Below are 23144 nucleotides of genomic sequence, written 5' to 3'. Positions count from 1 at the left end.
TTCTCAATGAACCCAAAAAACTCATTAATATCAAAGCTGAATATTTTTGGAAGTAGTTTTTAGTTTGTTTTTAGTTTTAGCTATTTTAGGGGGATATCTGTGTGTGCAGGTGACTATTACTGTGCATAATTATTAGGCAACTTAACAAAAAACAAATATATACCCATTTCAATTATTTATTTTTACCAGTGAAACCAATATAACATCTCAACATTCACAAATATACATTTCTGACATTCAAAAACAAAACAAAAACAAATCAGTGACCAATATAGCCACCTTTCTTTGCAAGGACACTCAAAAGCCTGCCATCCATGGATTCTGTCAGTGTTTTGATCTGTTCACCATCAACATTGCGTGCAGCAGCAACCACAGCCTCCCAGACACTGTTCAGAGAGGTGTACTGTTTTCCCTCCTTGTAAATCTCACATTTGATGATGGACCACAGGTTCTCAATGGGGTTCAGATCAGGTGAACAAGGAGGCCATGTCCTTAGATTTTCTTTTTTTATACCCTTTCTTGCCAGCCACGCTGTGGAGTACTTGGACGCGTGTGATGGAGCATTGTCCTGCATGAAAATCATGTTTTTCTTGAAGGATGCAGACTTCTTCCTGTACCACTGCTTGAAGAAGGTGTCTTCCAGAAACTGGCAGTAGGACTGGGAGTTGAGCTTGACTCCATCCTCAACCCGAAAAGGCCCCACAAGCTCATCTTTGATGATACCAGCCCAAACCAGTACTCCACCTCCACCTTGCTGGCGTCTGAGTCGGACTGGAGCTCTCTGCCCTTTACCAATCCAGCCACGGGCCCATCCATCTGGCCCATCAAGACTCACTCTCATTTCATCAGTCCATAAAACCTTAGAAAAATCAGTCTTGAGATATTTCTTGGCCCAGTCTTGACGTTTCAGCTTGTGTGTCTTGTTCAGTGGTGGTCGTCTTTCAGCCTTTCTTACCTTGGCCATGTCTCTGTGTATTGCACACCTTGTGCTTTTGGGCACTCCAGTGATGTTGCAGCTCTGAAATATGGCCAAACTGGTGGCAAGTGACATCTTGGCAGCTGCACGCTTGACTTTTCTCAGTTCATTGGCAGTTATTTTGCGCCTTGGTTTTTCCACACGCTTCTTGCGACCCTGTTGACTATTTTGAATGAAACGCTTGATTTTTCGATGATCACGCTTCAGAAGCTTTGCAATTTTAAGAGTGCTGCATCCCTCTGCAAGATATCTCACTATTTTTGACTTTTCTGAGCCTGTCAAGTCCTTCTTTTGACCCATTTTGCCAAAGGAAAGGAAGTTGCCTAATAATTATGCACACCTAATATAGGGTGTTGATGTCATTAGACCACACCCCTTCTCATTACAGAGATGCACATCACCTAATATGCTTAATTGGTAGTAGGCTTTCGAGCCTATACAGCTTGGAGTAAGACAACATGCATAAAGAGGATGATGTGGTCAAAATACTCATTTGCCTAATAATTCTGCACGCAGTGTACAAACAATTGCAACCATTCAAATTCCATATTGCAATCCAAATTGCAAACAACCATACCAGATCATACTCAACCAATCTGCAAATAGTTACAGCTAACCGCATACTGCAAATTGCGACCAAATTCACCAAGTAGAACTATTAGTTAGACCTCAGATATACCTCTCAGAGAGATCATAAAGTGCTTAACTAACTTAAAGTGAGATTACAGATACTGAAGAGAGAAATATATCCACCATTTTATGTTGAATGACAAGATTGAACAGTTGAACCACCATCTTATGCATACCGCCATTTTGTGATATCTTTTCAACAAGTGTTTTGAACATGGACTATCTGCTGCGGAGGCGGCAGTGTTATATATGAAGAAAAGTTGAAGTTAATATAGAAGTTATTTCAAGCATTTGGTGTACTCTTTAAACCTACTTTACAACAGTTGTATTAATGACCCCAGATATTTACACAAAGCTAGTGTTACACAATTAATATACAAAATAATATGAACACATTATTTAGATACATAGTAATAAATACACATACCTGAGCGTAACGATGAGCCGTTCCTCTGGAGAAATGCAATGCCTCATATTTGTGTCCTGGTAGGTGAGGCCAGGGCGCAGAGACGCTAACAAAATGTCAAAACTGTTCACAGACATACGACAAAACCCATAAAATTTCTCAGAATGCTGTCGCAAATCCATGTACAGCGTGTGCAAGTGGCCCTTCCTGTGCGCTGAGAGACAATTGGGTGAACCCACTGCCTTCTCCTGTTCGGTTCGTTGGTCAGCAGAGTTGGCTGCTGTACATCGTGCCGAGAAAGAAGCCAGCACAGGAGGAACTCTTCCTCGAAGTCGTCAGCCATGGTACAACAGATAGCCAAAGTGAGACACCAATTCCATCAAATCACCGACTTCTAACAGAGCCCTCAATGCTGCAAAAAGCTGAATAAAATGGAGTCTGGACAATCACATGACAAACTTATATAGGGGGTGTGAAAAAGGGGAAGAGTCCAAAGTTGTGACTAGTTCCTGCTTCCACTTCCGTTTCCGATCTTCAAAAAACGGATGACATATGGAAACAATACGGACATATTTTTGCGGAGGAATGGAAACGGAGTATATACGGAAACAAAAAAGGGAACGGATCCGTTAAATACGGACTGTTAAGCACAATGTTCATGTGCCTGAGCCCTTAAAGTGCCCATGCAGGGGAGAGGCCACTGTCTTCTCTAAAGGGGGTCACGCCCTGTAACGTGTTTGGAGGGACCATGGGAAACTCTGCAGATATCACTGCCCCCATGTGACTACAGCTTTCAAGAACCACCTACATATCGGGTAACTGACTTTCATTTGCTGATTGTGCCACCATCGGTATTTGCACATCCGACCATTGTTTATATCTGTGTGTATAGTGTTATGTCTAGTGCGCCCTTAAGGCAATTAAATATATAAATTAATCTTGCTCTGTTCTTGTATCTTGATCACGAATCCGTCCGTGTCTTGGCATAACGTTATACGGCACCCGGGTTGGTTTCTTACCTCTATAATCCCGCTAGCGGACCGGGCTTATATCTAACGAGGAACTGGTGGCGGTCTACCGGGCTGGCAGGGCGCTGTCTCACTGGGGCAGTGAAAAGGCCCTCTCAGCTTGTCAGGGTTGTGAGCGAGTGTTGTGTCACACGAAGGAGGCGTGTACCACCCTCTCTCCCTCCCTGTGCCCGTGTGGACAGGAGGTGTCTGTGTATACTGTGACAAGCTGACGTTACGTACTCCCAGGGAGGGCGTAACATCACGTCTTGATAACCAGTGACGAAACCGTACTGCATGATCCCGAGGTAGTGTGACGTCAGGTGGGGCTGCGAGGTGCGGTATCGTCACAGTCTCCTATCATTTTCACAGACCAACCAGTATAACAAACCAGAGCAAACTGGGCTCCTGCATAGGGCCACACGGCTCAGGGCAGCAGTGAAATAGGTGCAGGGGATGGTGTCGTTGCTGGCTTTGTGTTGTATCTCCATAACAGCTCAATCATCACACCTGTTCACACGTGAGGCCGGAGCATGATTTTATATTAAAGGGGTTGCGCAGTGACTCAGTATTGATGCCCTGTCCTCAGTGGCGGGGATCTGACTCCCAGGAAACCACTACTTTCTACAGTTTCAAGGGGTAGCGGCGCGTTCTCTCCTTTGTAATTAGAACCGCTCGTCCCATTCTAGTGAATGTACTGTAATTACACCGCACCGCCGCCGCCACAAAGGAGACGACGAGCAGCCAGTGTGAAGAGGAAGCAGCGCTCGCAGAAGTGCTACTACCCCTTCAAGCAGCTGATGGGCAGGGGGGCAGGGAGTCGGAACCCCACCAATCTGATATTGATCATAGGTCGTCAATATTAAACCACTGCACAACCACTTTGAAAACAACCAGAAAATAAAGTTTTATTTAAAAAATAAAAAAAAGATGCAAAGTTCGAAATATGATCAAACCATTGGTGTCAAATAACAGCGTGCTAAGCCACGCCCCCACAACCACACCCTTTGTACCGGTGAACACGTGGCTGGTATTTTTTGTGGTTAAGGTGGCAACCCTTTAGTAAAATATATTATAACTACTGCGTTATTCACTGAAAGCTATCTGTATAGCGCCACCTGCTGTTCGCTCTTTTTCTAATTACTCTGTCCTGCTACCTGAGGTGGACGCACATGCTCAGTTCTATCCTTCAGCTGCCACTGGCTGCAGCAGACGGTACACATTCCTGGAGAAAGGACACCCCCCACCCCCTTCTAAACTGTCAGCTTGAAATAAATCTAGTAGAATATTGGAGCAATGACTGGGGGTCTCTGGATCCATGGGAGGTGCAGGGCTGGTTCTAGTTTGTTAGAAACAGGTTGTCGTCTACTATATGATGTCTGATGTAAGAGACTAAACTTCTGAATTTCATGGCTCATATTTACTGGAAATACAAGAGAAGACTGCTCTGGAGAGAAGGGCCAAACATACATTTCTTCCACAAAGGTCTTTTGCTGTCCATGCATTACCCTCAAAATGATTAAAGGGGTTATTCAGAAATGGATAACGATGAGGATAGATCATCATTATGACATTGGCATGGGTCCAAGTCCCGGCACCCCCACCGATCAGCTGTTCCAGGGAGTTGCAGCGGCCAGCTCCCGGCAGCTCACCAAGCACAGCGCTGCACATTGTATAGTGGCTGAGCTCGGTATTGCAGTTCAGCCTTATTCACTTCAATGGGGCTGAGCTGCTACTAGGCCATGTCACCAATGTACGGTGACGTCACATGGCCTAGAAAGAGCCTTCAGTGTTCACAGAGCTCCTGGCCTCTCCTAACAGCTAATCGGCGGGGGTCCAAGTTGTCAGACCCTGATAATGATGACCTATACTGAAGATAGGTCATTAATATTATTTCCAGGATAACCCATTTAATTGCATTATGGATCTTCACTGGTTAAATTAAACTGTAAAATCCTCAACTATAAACAACCATGAAATTGAGCCTCCTGAGACCCGATGACATTATTCCTGGATGTGCAGAGCAGAGGTCTGGGCTTCTGTGGCTTCAGCTCCTGGGAAAACCAATGACTTTAAAATGAAGGAAACCATTAGTTGTTAGTATCAGATATTTTATACATTCACCCTCCGTGGTTCCATATTCCATCAATGTCTCCTAATATTTCATTGTTGTCATCAGTTTTATTCATTTGGAAACTTTTGGAAGGAAACGCATTAAAATGATGAAGAACCAAACAACGATCTCCAGCGTTCTTCTCATGAGTCTATCGGATAATCATAAGATCAGTTATGTTCTCTTCATCATCTTTCTCCTCATCTACCTGATGACCTTCTTGACCAACTTTATTATCATCCTACTAGTTCTTACTTGTGCTCATCTTCACACACCCATGTATTTCTTTCTTGGAAACTTAGCATTCTTGGACATGTCCTACTCATCGGTCACTGCCCCAAAGATGCTCTTTCACCTCACCACCCATCATTGGTCCATCTCCTTCCCAGACTGCATAGCACAAATGTTCTTTGTCATCTATTTCGGGTGTTGTGAGATTTACTTGTTGTCCTCCATGTCCTATGACCGGTATGTAGCCATCTGCCGTCCTCTCCACTACTCTCAGATCATGTCTTGGAGCACCTGTACTCAGATGGTGTCTTTGGTTTGGTCTTATGGTCTCCTCGTGCCCATCATTTACACTTTATGTTTAAGAAGGTTGACATTCTGTGGTCCCAACTTCATCCAGAATTTCTTTTGTGATCTGCCCCATTTGCTCCAGATTTCTTGTACTGATACTTCCATCAATGTTCTACTCTTAATAGTTGTTGGGGTGGTTTCTGGTGTCGCAGTCTTTGTTGCTACATTTTACCCGTATGTCAGAATTTTTAGCACAGTCTTTAAAATTCGCACCAGTGATGGAAAACGTAAAGCTTTCTCCACCTGTACGTCTCATCTGACTGTGGTTTTTATATTTTACGCATCAATAACTTTTATCTACTTTGTTCCTAACTCAAGTAATCTTCTTACATTGAACCAAGTAGTCACTGTGATATATACAGTAATCACCCCCTTACTAAACCCCTTAATCTACAGCCTAAGGAACAAAGACCTGAAGGTCGCACTGAGGAGAACTTTACATATAGATGGTACAAGAAGACGCACATGACTCCTGCCCAGGACTTATTATACACTTCCTATATAGACAAACACTATCAGCTCTTTGGAGGCACATGAACAGGAGGTTCCATCTGTCTTTCCCATGAACAGTTGGATCAGTACCATGCTCACCCTCTCATTGTTGCAGTGGAGGAGGAATCTGCCCAAGAGTCACTTCACCCTTGTCCGCTGATAAAGACAGGAAGGAGGCAGAAAAAAGCAAGTGCTGAGCCCTCATGTCCTGGCTGGAGATGGAGGATTGGGGAGCAGTTATTTTTACACTAGGGCCTGCTACTTTTTAGGTACAACAATGGGTTTAAAGAAAGGAAGGTCAGAGGGTTGAATGATAGGCTATAATGACAGGATGTGTAATACCCCAGAGTGGTATTACCATTTCTATACCCTGCTGCTATATTTAACTGCTAATCACAATGTCCTCTGTGTATTTATTCCAGGTCCTTTGTCACCATAATGTTGCTATGAAACTGTTTTGTACATGTAATGTGCCTGGTTCACCAGCAGATGGCAGCTGATATATGGGAGAGAGATCTTTAGATAGAATGGAACTTACCATTACATTCTCCCCCTTTTGGGTAGAACTGGGCTAGTCCCATTTCCTACCGGGGGGGGGGGGGGGGGGCAGCAAGACGTGTCTAGTCAGTCTGGGTGTTTCTAGTGTCAAATGCAGATGTGTAAAGATGTAGCAGTGAGGGGAAGTCCCTCCAGAGGGAAGCAGCTCAAAAAGCACCCTGACTCCATATCAATTTACAGACAGAATATTGCGAGGGGGTCAACTGCCAAAGGCATCTCACTCCAGAGGTACCAGAACAGTCCTAAGAGAAAGAGAAAGTAGAATATTCAAGTTCGCCTGCCAGTTTATGCCTAAACCTCCTGGAACAAAGACAGAGCCTGAATATTGTACGGATGCAAGTTATTCAAGTAAAGCTGTTGAACGCTATAAAGTCTGGACTTGACTTATTCTCCACCTCCACCATTATTCTCCCCTTTATTGCCTCAGAGCCAAACCCTGGGAATCGTCGGTATCCAGGTAGGAGCACTGTAACACACACACAGAGACTATTAGGGCCGCCCCACACCACTCGGCATTCCTAAAAACCTGGGACACATTTGGCCCTGGGGGGTCGTCCCGCTGCAGATGTATTTTGAATTATTGGATTGCCGAGAAATTGTGTTCTCTTGCCTCGACATTTATTTGGGGGTTCTAGGTTCGATTCCTCTAATTAGCCCATGGTACTAAACTTGGTAGATGTTTAACATAGTACTTACCTTTCCTCGCTCCCCCTCCTTAGCCTCTCCCCCCATTCTTCCCCGATGCTACCATCTCTGCTGCCCTCCCCTGCACTGCAGGCTTTTCCGTTCTCTCCTGCATCCTCAGGGTGGACCCCAACATCAGACTATGCACCTTTTTTGGACAGGTTGCCATACTTGCAATGTACACTTCCACAATATGGATAGTTTCTCCTATGCAGATGTAAAATCTGCTCCTCAAGACTTTAAACTCCACGTGTGGCTATGGAGACTCAGCGGTCCTTTTCAGAAAGCAATACTCCAAAGAACTTCTCTCTACACCTCCTCGTTTTACATCTGGCATGCTTTCCCAAGTATATGACGTTCTTTTCTGTCCTTGCAGGTGCCTGATGCAGGGCTGGCTTTACTTTCAGCTTGGATTCTTAACATGTGCTCGGTCTCCTTAGACTCACATGTTGCAGTAGACTGACTAGAATGTTCTCACCCCTCCCTATATAGAGACTGACACCAGCTCCATCGAGTGGTGGATGTGTATACAGCCTAGTAACACCTTGCATGCAGTGTATACAGTAAATTTGTAGATTTTAAGCCCTCACGGGCAGAACCCTCTATTTATCTGTAACAGTTTGCAACTCATCTTGTTCATGCTTATTGCAATTGTCTGCATTATGTATGTGCACCGCTCCTGATATCTACAGCACCATGGAATGAATGGCGCTTTAAAAATAATAATAAATGCATATAATGTAAAAAAAATACATTTGGACCAATTTTGCAGTGAACCGATGCTCAGCAGCAGGACGCTGCACATCAGTACAGCAAACAATACAAAGATTTCTGGGCCCCCTTCTTCTATCCCTGAAAAGGAACAGACAAAACCAATATGTCCACTACAGGGACGGGTCCCACAAAATAACAACTATGACGACTGTGCCCATGGATGACTATATACATTTCACACAAGTCTAGCTCTTTCCACACCTTACACATTCAGCCACCACCTCCTAATGCTGTTGCTCTGGGGCCCCGCTCTGTACTAACAAGGAAGCAAACTGTCTGTAATGACCAATCACAGCACAGCTTTCACTTTGCATCCTGCTCTTAAAGAATGAAAGCTGCTCTGTGATTGGCTGCTATGAACAGCAAAGTGGGAGAGGAAAGTACAAGCTCATGTCCTCGATGCAACCATCTAGCCGACCCTGCAGACAGTGACAGATGATGTAAGGTAAGTGTGTAATGTGTATATGTGTGTTAGGCTATGTTCACACCTGTCAGAGGCTCCCTTACAGCATTTCATTCAGAATCTGTAAAAAAGCCAAACAATTGGCGCATCACATGTAATATTGTGTCTGGCAAAATGTAAGGCTGGGACCACCATTATAGTCAGTGCGGTCTGTCAGTCGCTGTATGACGGAAATGGAGTTTCCGTGATTTTCATTGTCCTACCAAAGAGCAAAACAAAGAAAATTAAAACTGTTCATGTGAACACAGCCTAATGTGTATATGTGTGTAAAGTCCATATATCTATAAGTGTGTGTGATATGTCTACATATGTCTAATGTATTTATATCTATATGTATGGGATGTGTATACGTGTATGTAATATCTACATGTGTGTAATGTTTATATATCTGTGTGTGATGTGTATACAGTATACAGTGTGTAAAAAAGAATGTATGTGTAAATATGTGTTCAATGTGTATGTCTACGTGTGTACACTATATGAAGTATAGCAGTACTATTTATATGTACAATTAGTGGTAATAATTATGTGGTTGGTTGATGTGAGGAACCAAAGTGTTGGCTTTGGGCTAATCCTACAGGGCGTTATCCTGGCAGTGTCCTCGTATTCACCCTTCAGAGACACCAGAGGGCAACAAGGGGTGAAGCAAAATCATAGTCAGGGACAGGCCGAGGTCAGGCCTGGCAGAGGACATGCAATACGATAATAGGTCCGAGGTTAGGCAGCAAAGGGTCAATACGGGAAAACAGGCATAGGTTGGTACACAGCCAGATAGCAGAACAGAACACCTTTACAGAGGACTTAGCACACTAAGGAACCTTATTGCTCAGGCACCTTCCCATTAGGAAAGATGTCTGAAGTACCACAGGTTAGGCTACTTTCACACTAGCATTTTTGCTGGATTCGGCAAGGTCCAGCAAAAACGGTTCCGTTACTGATAATACAACCATCATCATCCGTTATGAACGGATCCGGTTGTATTATCTTTAACATTGCCAAGACGGATCCGTCATGAACTTAATGAAAAGTCAATGGGGAACGGATCTGTTTTCTATTGTGGCAAACGGATCCTTCCCCATTGTCTTGCATTGGGGGTCATGACGGATCTGTCTTGCTCCACATCCCAGGACAGAAAGTAAACTACATCATGTTGCGGTTTACTCTCTGGTCTCGGAATACATCTAAACGGAATGGAATTGCATTTTGGAGCTTCCGTTCTGTTCAGTTTTGTCCCCATTGACAATGAATGGGGACAAAACGGAAGCTTTTTCTTTTCCGGTATTAAGACCCTATGGCGGATCTTAATACCGGAAAACTAAAATGCTAGTGTGAAAGTAGCCTTAGGCAGCTATTGGCTGGTGAAGTTTAGGGTGAAGGAGGAGTGGCCTTGACAGCCAACTGGCATCAGCCAGCGTGGAGGGACAGACAGGGCCTAGCCAGAGGATAGCAGCTGGAGGCGGAATCAGCCCACCGGGTAAGTTCAACAGAGCAGCCGCTGTAACGTTGATGACAAGAAAGCACGGCAGTGCTAATTAGGCAATAATCATATTTGCTTTGAAGACTTGATCTATAATGCAGCAGGCCTCTTTTTCTAGGCAAAATGACGGCACCATGGAGAAATACCAGCAGGCCCAAAACACGTGTGAACAGAGCCTTATATGTACAATATAGCAGTCTTATTTATGTTTACTCTGTTTTATTAAGTATTTTTGACATATGAGAACCATCAAATAATTGAACAAGCATTCCATGGGGTCACGCAGGACCCATACAGATATTGCAACAAATAATGATGTAAATCAGGACTGCTCGTTCTGCGCTCCGGCACGCAGCGGTGTGTAATTATATACTGAGTCAGCCATTTTGTAGATAATAAACTGTGCTAACTGCAATGAAATCTATCTTCTAATTTCCCGTTATTTTTAGGATGCTAAAATTAATAAAAAATTATAAAAAAAAAAAGGAGGAGATGGGGAGGGAGACAGGGAAGTCATGTGTGGAGAAAGGTCATGATCACATGATCTGTACATGCTATAAAGGGTCACAGCATGTTCCGACACTCAGGAGAATCCAGGAAGGTGAGCAGGGGGTAGCATCTGTTCATAAATATCTCTGACCTCTCCTGTGGATCCGCTATCAGTTCTTCCATATGTAAAATATACTGAAGTTCCCTAGCCCACTCACAGAGGGTGGGTGGAAGTTTGGTTTTCCAATGCCTGGGAATTGCCATTCTGGCTGCAAAATGCCTTATAACCCCTGTGGAGATTAGCTGTACAAATGGTAGGCAGTCGGCAGGATTGGATGCAACATAAGGGTTTTATTGGAAAAAACACAACTCAAATTTGGTCCAACAGGATGGCTTGGCTTCAGCCCATCAAAGTTCAGTCACATAAAGCACTTATCTTCAGCCCTCATGTGTCATATAACAGTTCAATTGTTAAACAGGAAAAATACAGGAGTCACCTTTGTGCAGAATCTTGTCTTTTCCCTTCTCAGGAACACTGTGGAGAGGAATGCTCCTAAGTCCTCTGCAGACCAACACCAAACACATACTGACAGTGTGTCTTTTAAATTAGCTTCCAGCTGGGTGAGGTGGTAACACAGGAGATGGAGTATGGGAGTGACCTTCCCACCCAAACTCTTCAGTCACTCCTAAATCCCGGACCCAAGTTCCAGCTACCACAAACTCAGCAATCTAACATCACTGGTTGCCATTTACCTCCGGGATTTACATCACTGAGAGCAGCAGCCTCAGTGACACATACTTACCATCAATAACCTCACCCTTTAGATGCTTACACCCCTTTCTTAACTTGAGCCAAGGAGCCCAATATAACAGAGAGTAGGGTTACTTGAGGAGTATTTGGAATCGTCTTACCGGAGTGTAGCTGGCCAGCTAAGACCTGTCCTAGGTTGCTAACATAGCTTATATGTGTATACAGCTAGACCTGACAATAACCTTAATACAGTTCCTATGTTTGTGTGTTAAAGACAAAAGCAGAGTTACTTACAGTGACTTCATGTTTGGATGTCATGCAACTGTTATATATATTGTGTTCACAGAAGCAGAAAATATAATATGCCTTTAAGATTCATTGTTTGGATGTGTGGTAAGCCCAATGACACGGCAAAAACAACAGGAAGCATAGAGTTAAACTGTTGTTGCTGGGCAGGAGTCTTGACCAATCACAGCCAGCCTCACACACAGCAGGAGTCTTGGCCAATCACAGCAAGCCTCACACACAGCCTGTGTGGGAAATTCCCCTAGCAGGAGCTGCTAGAATCATTTCACCAGAGAGAGAAGCTGAACAGACATTCACTCCACTAAGAGCTGTGTTTTATGGAAGCAGAGAGGCCAAAATAGGTATTTAGAACAGTTATATAATGTTCCTACTGTTAGTATCGTGATTAGAACTGTATACTGAACCAGTTATATATGTGTTTACCTACAGTTCCACCAATTGAAAACTACAAATACGATACAAACAATTGCAACCATTCAAATTTCGTATTGCAATCCAAATTGCATACAATTATACCAGATCATATTCAACCAATCTGCAAATAGTTACAGCTAACCGCATACTGCAAATTGCAACCAAATTCAGCAAGTAGAACTATTAGTTAGACCTCAGATATACCTCTCAGAGAGATCATAAAGTGCTTAAATAACTTAAAGTGAGAGTACAGATACTCAAGAGAGAAATATATCCACCATTTTATGTTGAATGACAAGATTGAACAGTTGAACCACCATCTTATGCATACCGCCATCTTGTGATATCTTTTCAACACGTGTTTTGTACATGGACTATCTGCTGCCGAGGCGGCAGTGTTATATATGAAGAAAAGTTGAAGTTAATAAAGAAGTTATTTCAAGCATTTGGTGTACTCTTTAAACCTACTTTACAACAGTTCTATTAATGACCCCAGATATTTACACAAAGCTAGTGTTACACAATTAATATACAAAATAATATGAACACATTATTTAGATACATAGTAATAAATATACATACCTGAGCGTAACGATGAGCAGTTCCTCTGGAGAAATGCAATGCCTCATATTTGTGTCCTGGTAGGTGAGGCCAGGGCACAGAGACGCTAACAAAATGTCAAAACTGTTCACAGACATACGAAAAAACCCATAAAATTTCTCAGAATGCTGTCGCAAATCCATGTACAGCGTGTGCAAGTGGCCCTTCCTGTGCGCTGAGAGACAATTGGGTGAACCCACTGCCTCCTCCTGTTCGGTTCGTTGGTCAGCAGAGTTGGCTGCTGTACATCGTGCCGAGAAAGCAGCCAGCACAGGAGGAACTCTTCCTCGAAGTCGTCAGCCATGGTACAACAGATAGCCAAAGTGAGACACCAATTCCATCAAATCACCGACTTCTAACAGAGCCCTCAATGCTGCAAAAAGCTGAATAAAATGGAGTCTGGACAATCACATGACAAACTTATATAGGGGGTGTGAAAAAGGGGAAGAGTCCAAAATTGTGACTAGTTCCTGCTTCCGATCCGCAAAAAAAGGATGACCTATGGAAACAATATGGACATATTATTGCGGAGGAATGGAAACGGAGTATATACAGAAACAAAAAACGGAACAGATCCGTTAAATACGAACTGCTAAGCACAATGTTCATGTGCCTGGGCCCTTAAAGTGCCCATGCAGAAGAGAGGCCATTGTCTTTCTCTGAAGGGGGTCACGCCCTGTGTTTGGAGGGACCATGGGAAACTCTGCTGACATCACTGCCCCCATGTGACTACAGCTTTCAAGAACCACCTACATATCCAGTAACTGACTTTCATTTGCTGATTGTACCACCATCTGTATTTGCACATCCGACCATTGTTTATATCTGTGTGTATAGTGTTATGTCTAGTGCGCCCTTAAGGCAATTAAATATATAAATTAATCTTGCTCTGTTCTTGTATATTGATAACGAATCCGTCCGTGTCTTGGCATAACGTTATACGGCACCCGGGTTGGTTTCTTACCTCTATAATCCCGCTAGCAGACCGGGCTTATATCTAACGAGGAACTGGTGGCGGTCTACCGGGCTGGCAGGGCGCTGTCTCACTGGGGCAGTGAAAAGGCCCTCTCAGCTTGTCAGGGTTGTGAGCGAGTGTAGCGTGCAGGGCCAGACTGGCCATAGGGCAGACCGAACATTTGCCCGATGGGCCGGGCCGTCTCAGGGCTCGAGTCGAGGAGGAACGGGTGGGAACGGCGTTCCTGCACTTTTTTCATGGCAGGAACGCCGTTCCCAAAGTTTCAGGGCAAAAGCACCAGGAAGCGGTGAATGCTTTGTACTCACCGCTTCCTGGTCCTCGGCTGTCGGCTCTGCAGGCTGCGCACAGGAGTGAGTCGCTCTGTGACGTCGTCACAGCACAGCCGACAGCAGGAGAAGGAGCGTCTGCGTCCAGGAGCAGGAGAAGTAAGTGGTTTTTCTTTTTTCATATATTATAGGCAGTGGGCTGTTGAGAGGCGCAGGGGGCTGATGAGAGGCTACTGGGGGGCTGATGAGAGGCATGGGGCTGTTATCTGAGGTCTGATTGGGGGTCATTCATATTGGGGTCTGATCTGAGGTCTTATTGGGGTCTTAATAACATTGGGGATCTTATTGGGGCTGTTAGCTGAGGTCTGATTAACATTGGGAGTCTGATTGGTGGTCTGACTTGAGGTGTAATGAAATTTTATTTTTTCTTCTTGTCCCCCTCTAAAACCTATGTGCGTCTTATGGGCCGGTGCGTCTAATAGGGCAAAAAATACAGTACTTGCTTGCTCCAGCCGACCTCCCCTGCCATTTGCGAATGCCGCGCGCTGTGACATCATGCGGAGGCACTTGAGAAAAAAAGTGTGGGAACTCACCCAGGACTTGACCCCTGGTTAGCCTGATTGTGTTCGGCCGGGCACGGCCGCTATTCCATTTCCCGGGCACGGCCGTTATGCCCGATGCACATGTTGAGGTAGCTCCTCCCTCTCATTGCCCTGCTCAGAGGCCGAGCAGGCAGATGTAAACGAGCGTTGGTCATCTGAGCAGGCTGATGCATACTGCACTAGTACCCGACAGACCAGCGCTCGTTTACATCTGTCTGCTCTGCCTCTGATAAGCATGGTATTATATATATATATATAGACACTCACCTAAAGAATTATTAGTGCCACCATACTAATACGGTGTTGGACCCCCTTTTGCCTTCAGAACTGCCTTCATTCTACGTGGCATTGATTCCACAAGGTGCTGATAGCATTCTTTAGAAATGTTGGCCCATATTAATAGGATAGCATCTTGCAGTTGATGGAGATTTGAGGGATGCACATCCAGGGCACGAAGCTCCCGTTCCACCACATCCCAAAGATGCTCTATTGGGTTGAGATCTGGTGACTGTGGGGCCATTTTAGTACAGTGAACTCATTGTCATGTTCAAGAAACCAATGTGAAATGATTCGAGCTTTGTGACATGGTGAATTATCTTGCTGGAAGTAGCCATCAGAGGATGGGTACATGGTTGTCATGAAGGGATGGACATGGTCAGAAACAATGCTCAGGTAGCCCGTGGCATTTAAACGATGCCCAATTGGCACTAAGGGGCCTAAAGTGTGCCCAGAAAACATCCCCCACACCATTACACCACCACCACCAGCCTGCACAGTGGTAACAAGGCATGATGGATACATGTTCTCATTCTGTTTACGCCAAATTCGGACTCTACCATTTGAATGTCTCAACAGAAATCGAGACTCATCAGACCAGGCAACATTTTTCCAGTCTTCAACAGTCCAATTTTGGTGAGCTCGTGCGAATTGTAGCCTCTTTTTCCTATTTGTAGTGGAGATGAGTGGTACCCGGTGGGGTCTTCTGCTGTTGTAGCCCATCCGCCTCAAGGTTGTGCGTGTTGTGGCTTCACAAATGCTTTGCTGCAGACCTCGGTTGTAACGAGTGGTTATTTCAGTCAACGTTGCTCTTCTATCAGCTTGAATCAGTCGGCCCATTCTCCTCTGACCTCTAGCATCCACAAGGCATGTTCACCCACAGGACGGCCGCATACTGGATGTTTTTCCCTTTTCACACCATTCTTTGTAAACCCAAGAGATGGTTGTGCGTGAAAATCCCAGTAACTGAGCAGATTGTGAAATACTCAGACAGACCCGTCTGGCAACAACAACCATGCCACGCTCAAAATTGCTTAAATCACCTTTCTTTCCCATTCTGACATTCAGTTTGGAGTTCAGGAGATTGTCTTGACCAGGAGCACCCCCCTAAATGCATCGAAGCAACTGCCATGTGATTGGTTGACTAGATAATTGCATTCATGAGAAATAGAACAGGTGTTACTAATAATTTTTTAGGTGAGTGTATATATATATATATAATATGTATTATATTATAAGACTTTTCTGTAGCTTCCTATATTGTTGCAAGGTCTGAATGTTGGTTGTTGCAAAGCTTGTGTGTTGGCTGAAGCCTTCCTATCTTACTGGTGGCTGGCCCTGCCCCTCAATTGTGCTTCCGGTTTTGGCTCCGCTCCTAGACTGCAAGAGGGTGGGGCCGGTTGGGGGTCATGTGATTGGGCTGCTCAGTCAAAAATGCCCGGGCCTATTTTTTGTCCCAGTCCACCCTCTCTCCCTCCCTGTGCCCATGTGGACAGGAGGTGTCTGTGTATACTGTGACAAGCTGACGTTACGTACTCCCAGGGAGGACGTAACGTCACCTCTTGATAACCAGTAACGAAACCGTACTGCATGATCCCGAGGTAGTGTGACGTCAGGTGGGGCTGCGAGTTGCGGTATCGTCACAGTCTCCTATTATTTTTACAGACCAACCAGTATAACAAACCAGAGCAAACTGGGCTCCTGCATAGGGCCACACGGCTCAGGGCAGCAGTGAAATAGGTGCAGGGGATGGTGTCGTTGCTGGCTTTGTGTTGTATCTCCATAACAGCTCAATCATCACACCTGTTCACACGTGAGGCCGGAGCATGATTTTATATTAAAGGGGTTGCGCAGTGACTCAGTATTGATGCCCTGTCCTCAGTGGCGGGGATCTGACTCCCAGGAAACCACTACTTTCAACAGTTTCAAGGGGTAGCGGCGCGTTCTCTCCTTTGTAATTAGAACCGCTCATCCCATTCTAGTGAATGTACTGTAATTACACCGCACCGCCGCCGCCACAAAGGAGGCGACGAGCAGCCAGTGTGAAGAGGAAGCAGCGCTCGCAGAAGTGCTACTACCCCTTCAAGCAGCTGATGGGCAGGGGGGCAGGGAGTCGGAACCCCACCAATCTGATATTGATCATAGGTCGTCAATATTAAACCACTGCACAACCACTTTGAAAACAACCGGAAAAAAAAATTTATAAAAAAAAAAAAAAGGATGCAAAGTTCAAAATATGATCAAACCATTGGTGTCAAATAACAGCGTGCTAAGCCAAGCCCCCACAACAACACCCTTTGTGCCGGTGAACACGTGGCTGGTATTTTTTGTGGTTAAGGTGGCAACCCTTTAGTAAAATATATAATAAATACTGCGTTATTCACTGAAAGCTATCTGTATAGCGCCACCTGCTGTTCGCTCTTTTTCTAATTACTCTGTCCTGCTACCTGAGGTGGACGCACATGCTCAGTTCTATCCTTCAGCTGCCACTGGCTGCAGCAGACGGTACACATTCCTGGAGAAAGGACACCCCCCACCCCCTCCTAAACTGTCAGCTTGAAATAAATCTAGTAGAATATTGGAGCAATGACTGGGGGTCTCTGGATCCATGGGGGGTGCAGGGCTGGTTCTAGTTTGTTAGAAACAGGTTGTCGTCTACTATATGATGTCTGATGTAAGAGACTAAACTTCTGAATTTCATGGCTCATATTTACTGGAAATACAAGAGAAGACTGCTCTGGAGAGAAGGGCCAAACATACATTTCTTCCACAAAGGACTTTTGCTGTCCATGCATTACCCTCAAAATGATTAAAGGGGTTATTCAGAAATGGATAACGATGAGGATAGATCATCATTAAGACATTGGCATGGGTCCGAGTCCCGGCACCCCCACTGATCAGCTGTTCCAGGGAGTTGCAGCGTCCAGCTCCCGGCAGCTCACCAAGCACAGCGCTGCACATTGTATAGTGGCTGAGCTCGGTATTGCAGTTCAGCCTTATTCACTTCAATGGGGCTGAGCTGCTACTAGGCCATGTCACCAATGTACGGTGACGTCACATGGCCTAGAAAGAGCCTTCAGTGTTCACAGAGCTCCTGGCCTCTCCTAACAGCTAATCGGCGGGGGTCCAAGGTGTCAGACCCTGATAATGATGACCTATACTGAAGATAGGTCATTAATATTATTTCCAGGATAACCCATTTAATTGCATTATGGATCTTCACTGGTTAAATTAAACTGTAAAATCCTCAACTATAAACAACCATGAAATTGAGCGTCCTGAGACCCGATTACATTATTCCTGAATGTGCAGAGCAGAGGTCTGGGCTTCTGTGGCTTCAGCTCCTGGGAGAACCAATGACTTTAAAATGAAGGAAACCATTAGTTGTTAGTATCAGATATTTTATACATTCACCCTCCGTGGTTCTATATTCCATCAATGTCTCCTAATATTTCATTGTTGTCATCAGTTTTATTCATTTGGAAACTTTTGGGAGGAAACGCATTAAAATGATGAAGAACCAAACAACGATCTCCAGCGTTCTTCTCATGAGTCTATCGGATAATCATAAGATCAGTTATGTCCTCTTCATCATCTTTCTCCTCATCTACCTGATGACCTTCTTGACCAACTTTCTTATCATCCTACTAGTTCTTACTTGTGCTCATCTTCACACACCCATGTATTTCTTTCTTGGAAACTTAGCATTCTTGGACATGTCCTACTCATCGGTCACTGCCCCAAAGATGCTCTTTCACCTCATCACCCATCATTGGTCCATCTCCTTCTCAGACTGCATAGCACAAATGTTCTTTGTCATCTATTTCGGAAGCTCTGAGATTTACTTGTTGTCCTCCATGTCCTATGACCGGTATGTAGCCATCTGCCGCCCTCTCCACTACTCTCAGATCATGTCTTGGAGTACCTGTACTCAGATGGTGTCTTTGGTTTGGTCTTATGGTCTCCTCGTGCCCATCATTTACACTTTATGTTTAAGAAGGTTGACATTTTGTGGTCCCAACTTCATCCAGAATTTCTTTTGTGATCTGCCCCATTTGCTCCAGATTTCTTGTACTGATACTTCCATCAATGTTCTACTCTTAATAGTTGTTGGGGGTCTTCTGAGTGTTGCAGCCTTTGTTGCCACATTTTACCCGTATGTCAGAATTTTTAGCACAGTCTTTAAAATTCGCACCAGTGATGGAAAACGTAAAGCTTTCTCCACCTGTACGTCTCATCTGACTGTGGTCTTTATATTTTACGCATCAATAACTTTTATCTACTTTGTTCCTAACACAAGTAATCTTCTTACATTGAACCAAGTAGTCACTGTGATATATGCACTAATCACCCCCTTACTAAACCCCTTAATCTACAGCCTAAGGAACAAAGACCTGAAAGTCGCACTGAGAAGAACGTTACATATAGATGGTACAAGAAGACGCACATGACTCCTGCCCAGGACTTATTATAGACTTCCTATATAGACAAACACTATCAGCTCTTTGGAGGCACATGAACAGGAGGTTCCATCTGTCTTTCCTATGAAAGTACCATGCTCACCCTCTCATTGTTGCAGTGGAGGAGGAATTTGCCCAAGAGTCACTTCACCCTTGTTCGCTGATAAAGACAGGAAGGAGGCAGAGAAATGCAAGTGCTGAGCCCTCATGTCCTGGCTGGAGATGGAGGATTGAGGAGCAGTTATTTTAATTTTTTACACTTGGGCCTGCTACTAGTGTAAGGTTAGAGGGTTAAATTATAGGCTATAATGACAGGATGTGTAATACCCCAGAGTGGTATTACCATTTCTATACCCTGCTACTATCTTTAACTGCTAATCACAATGTCCTCTGTGTATTTATTCCAGGTCCTTTGTCACCATGCATTGATAATGTTGCTATGAAACTGTTTTGTACATGTAATGTGCCTGGTTCACCAGCAGATGGCAGCGGATATATGGGAGAGAGATCTTTAGATAGAATGGAACTTACCATGGAACTTACCATTACATTCTCCCCCTTTTGGGTAGAAGTGAGCTAGTTCCATTTCCCACCAAGAGAGTGGCAGCAGGAAGTGTCTAAACAGTCTTGGTGATTCTAGTGTCAGATGCAGATGTGTAAAGATGTAGCAGCGAGGGGAAGTCCCCCTCCTGCAGCAGGAGTCCCTCCAGAGGGAAGCAGCTCAAGGAGCACCCTGACTCCATATCAATTTACAGACAGAATATTGCGAGGGGGTCAACTGCCAAAGGCATCTCACTCCAGAGGTACCAGAACAGTCCTAAGAGAAAGAGAAAGTAGAATATTTAAGTTCGCCTGCCAGTTTATGCCAAAACCTCCTGGAACAAAGACAGAGCCTGAATATTGTACGGATGCAAGTTATTCAAGTAAAGCTGTTGAACGTTGTAAAGTCTGGACTCGACTTATTCTCCACCTCCACCATTATTCTCCCCTTTATTGCCTCGGAGCCAAACCCTGGGAATCGTCGGTATCCAGGTAGGAGCACTGTAACACACACACAGAGACTATTAGGGCCGCATCACACCACTCAGCATTCCTAAAAACCTGGGAAACAATCGGCCCTGGGGGGGGGGGGGGCGTCCCGCTGCCGATGTATTTTGAATCATTGGATTTCCAAGAAATTGTGTTCTCTTGCCTCGACTTTTAAATAAAGCTTATGGGGGTTCTAGGTTCATTTCCTCTAATTAGCCCATGGTACTAACTTATGAATGGAAGATGTTTAACATAGTACTTACCTTTCCTCGCTCCCCCACCTTAGCATCTTCCCCCATTCTTCCCCGATGCCACCATCTCTGCTGCCCTCCCCTTCACTGCAGGCTCTTCCGTTCTGTCCTGCAACCTCAGGGTGGACCCCAACATCAGACTATGCACCTTTTTTGGACAGGTTGCCATACTTGCAATGTACACTTCCACAATATGGATAGTTTCTCCTATGCAGATGTAAAGTCTGCTCCTCAAGTGTGCCCAGGCACCGTAAGACTTTAAACTCCACAACGTGTGGCTATGGAGACTCAGCGTTCCTTTTCAGAAAGCAATACTCCAAAGAACTTTTCTCTACACCTCCTCCTTTTACATCTGGCATGCTTTCCCAAGTATATGACGTTCTTTTCTGTCCTTGCAGGTGCCTGATGCAGGGCTGGCTTTACTTTCAGCTTGGATTCTTAACATGTGCTCTGTCTCCTTAGACTCACATGTTGCACTAGACTGACTAGAACAGGGATGGCCAACCTGAGGCTCTCCAGCTGTTTCAAAACTACAACTCCCAGCATGCCCATACTGCCTACAGATAGCAGCCTACAGCAGGGCATGGTGGGAGTTGTAGTTTTACAACAGCTGGATAGCCGGAGGTTGGCCATGCCTGGACAAGAATGTTCTCACCCCTCCCTATATAGAGACTGACACCAGCTCCATCGAGTGGTGGATGTGTATATGGCCTAGTAACACCTTGCATGCAGTGTATACAGTAAATTTTTAGATTGTAAGCCCTCGCGGGCAGAACCCTCTCTCCTTCTGTACCAGTTTGCAACTCATCTTATTCATGCTTATTGCAATTGTCTGCATTATGTATTTGCACCGCTCCTCATATGTACAGCAGCATGGAATGAATGGCACTTTAAAAATAATAATAAATGCATATAATGTAAAATACATTTGAACCAATTTTGCAGTGAACCGATGCTCTGCAGCAGGACGCTGCACATCAGTACAGCAAATAATACAAAGATTTCTGGGCCCCCTCAGGGCCGTCTTTAATATTGATTGGACCCTGGGCAAAAATTTACTTGGGCCCCCTGGATCCCGCTTTCCCACACCTTAGCAGGCAATCACGCCCTCCACCACAACACACAAACACAAAAAATCCACACACCTGGTAGAGTCCAGTGAATTACTGTAAATACTTCCAGTTCTGAAGACTCCAGCGGCTCAGGGTCAGTGCTCTGGGTAGCTGGGCTCAGGCTGGAAGTGGGCACCGCTCTGCAGGAAGGAGACCGGGGCTCAGCTCACCCTAGTGTTCCAGTGCACCCCAGCACCCCACAGTATGCAGTATAGCACCCTATAGTATACAGCAACCCACAGTATGCAGTATAGCACCCTATAGTATACAACACCACACAGTATGCAGTTTAGCACCCCACACTATACAGTACCCCACAGTATATAGTAGAGCAGTATAGCAGCCCACAGTATACAGCACCCCACAGTATACAACACCTCACAGTATACAGCACCCCAAACAATACACAATACAGCCGCCCACACTATACAGTACAGCAGTATAGCACTCCACACTATACCGTACCCTCAGTATACATTATACAGACCCCCACAGTATACAGTACAGCAGTATAGCCCCCCCACACTATACAGGCCCCCCCACACTATATAGGCCCCCACAGTATACAGCCTCCCCCCACAGTATACAGCCCCCACCCACAGTATACAGGCCCCCACACAGTATACAGGCCCCCCACACAGTATACAGGCCCCCCACACAGTATACAGGCCCCCACACAGTATACAGCCCACCACACAGTATACAGCCCACCACACAGTATACAGTCCCACACAGTATACAGCCCACCACACAGTATACAGCCCACCACACAGTATACAGTCCCACACAGTATACAGCCCACCACACAGTATACAGTCCCACACAGTATACAGTCCCACACAGTATACAGTCCCCCACAGTATACAGCCCCCCACAGTATACAGCATACAGCCCACCACACAGTATACAGCCCCCCACAGTATACAGTCCCACAGCCCCCCACAGTATACAGCCCACCACACAGTATACAGCCCCCACACAGTATACAGTCCCACACAGTATACAGCCCCCCACACAGTATACAGGCCCCCACACAGTATACAGCCCACCACACAGTATACAGCCCACCACACAGTATACAGCCCACCACACAGTATACAGTCCCACACAGTATACAGCCCACCACACAGTATACAGTCCCACACAGTATACAGTCCCCCACAGTATACAGTCCCCCACAGTATACAGCCCCCCACAGTATACAGCATACAGCGCACCACACAGTATACAGCCCCCCACAGTATACAGTCCCACACAGTATGCAGCCCCCCACAGTATACAGCCCACCACACAGTATACAGCCCCCACACAGTATACAGTCCCACACAGTATACAGGCCCCCACACAGTATACAGCCCACCACACAGTATACAGTCCCACACAGTATACAGTCCCACACAGTATACAGTCCCTCACAGTATACAGCCCCCCACAGTATACAGCCCCCCACAGT

The 23144-nt window shown here is 45.2% G+C and overlaps 2 protein-coding genes across 2 annotated transcripts; both read left to right on the top strand.

Moving 5' to 3' along the window:
* Positions 1 to 5241: 5241 nt before the first annotated feature.
* Positions 5242 to 6180, top strand: LOC120979353 (olfactory receptor 50-like). The gene has a single exon (XM_040408062.1). It carries the CDS (start codon positions 5242 to 5244, stop codon positions 6178 to 6180), a length of 939 nt encoding a protein of 312 aa, XP_040263996.1.
* Positions 6181 to 18351: 12171 nt separating this feature from the next.
* On the top strand, positions 18352 to 19290 carry LOC120979350 (olfactory receptor 5V1-like). Its single transcript, XM_040408059.1, has one exon. It carries the CDS (start codon positions 18352 to 18354, stop codon positions 19288 to 19290), a length of 939 nt encoding a protein of 312 aa, XP_040263993.1.
* The last annotated feature ends 3854 nt before the right edge of the window (positions 19291 to 23144 follow it).

Source organism: Bufo bufo, chromosome 9 (genome assembly GCF_905171765.1).
Source record: "Bufo bufo chromosome 9, aBufBuf1.1, whole genome shotgun sequence".
Taxonomy (NCBI): Eukaryota; Metazoa; Chordata; class Amphibia; order Anura; family Bufonidae; genus Bufo; species Bufo bufo.
Note: the sequence above shows the minus strand (reverse complement) of the source record. Positions and strands in the feature narration are given on the sequence as shown.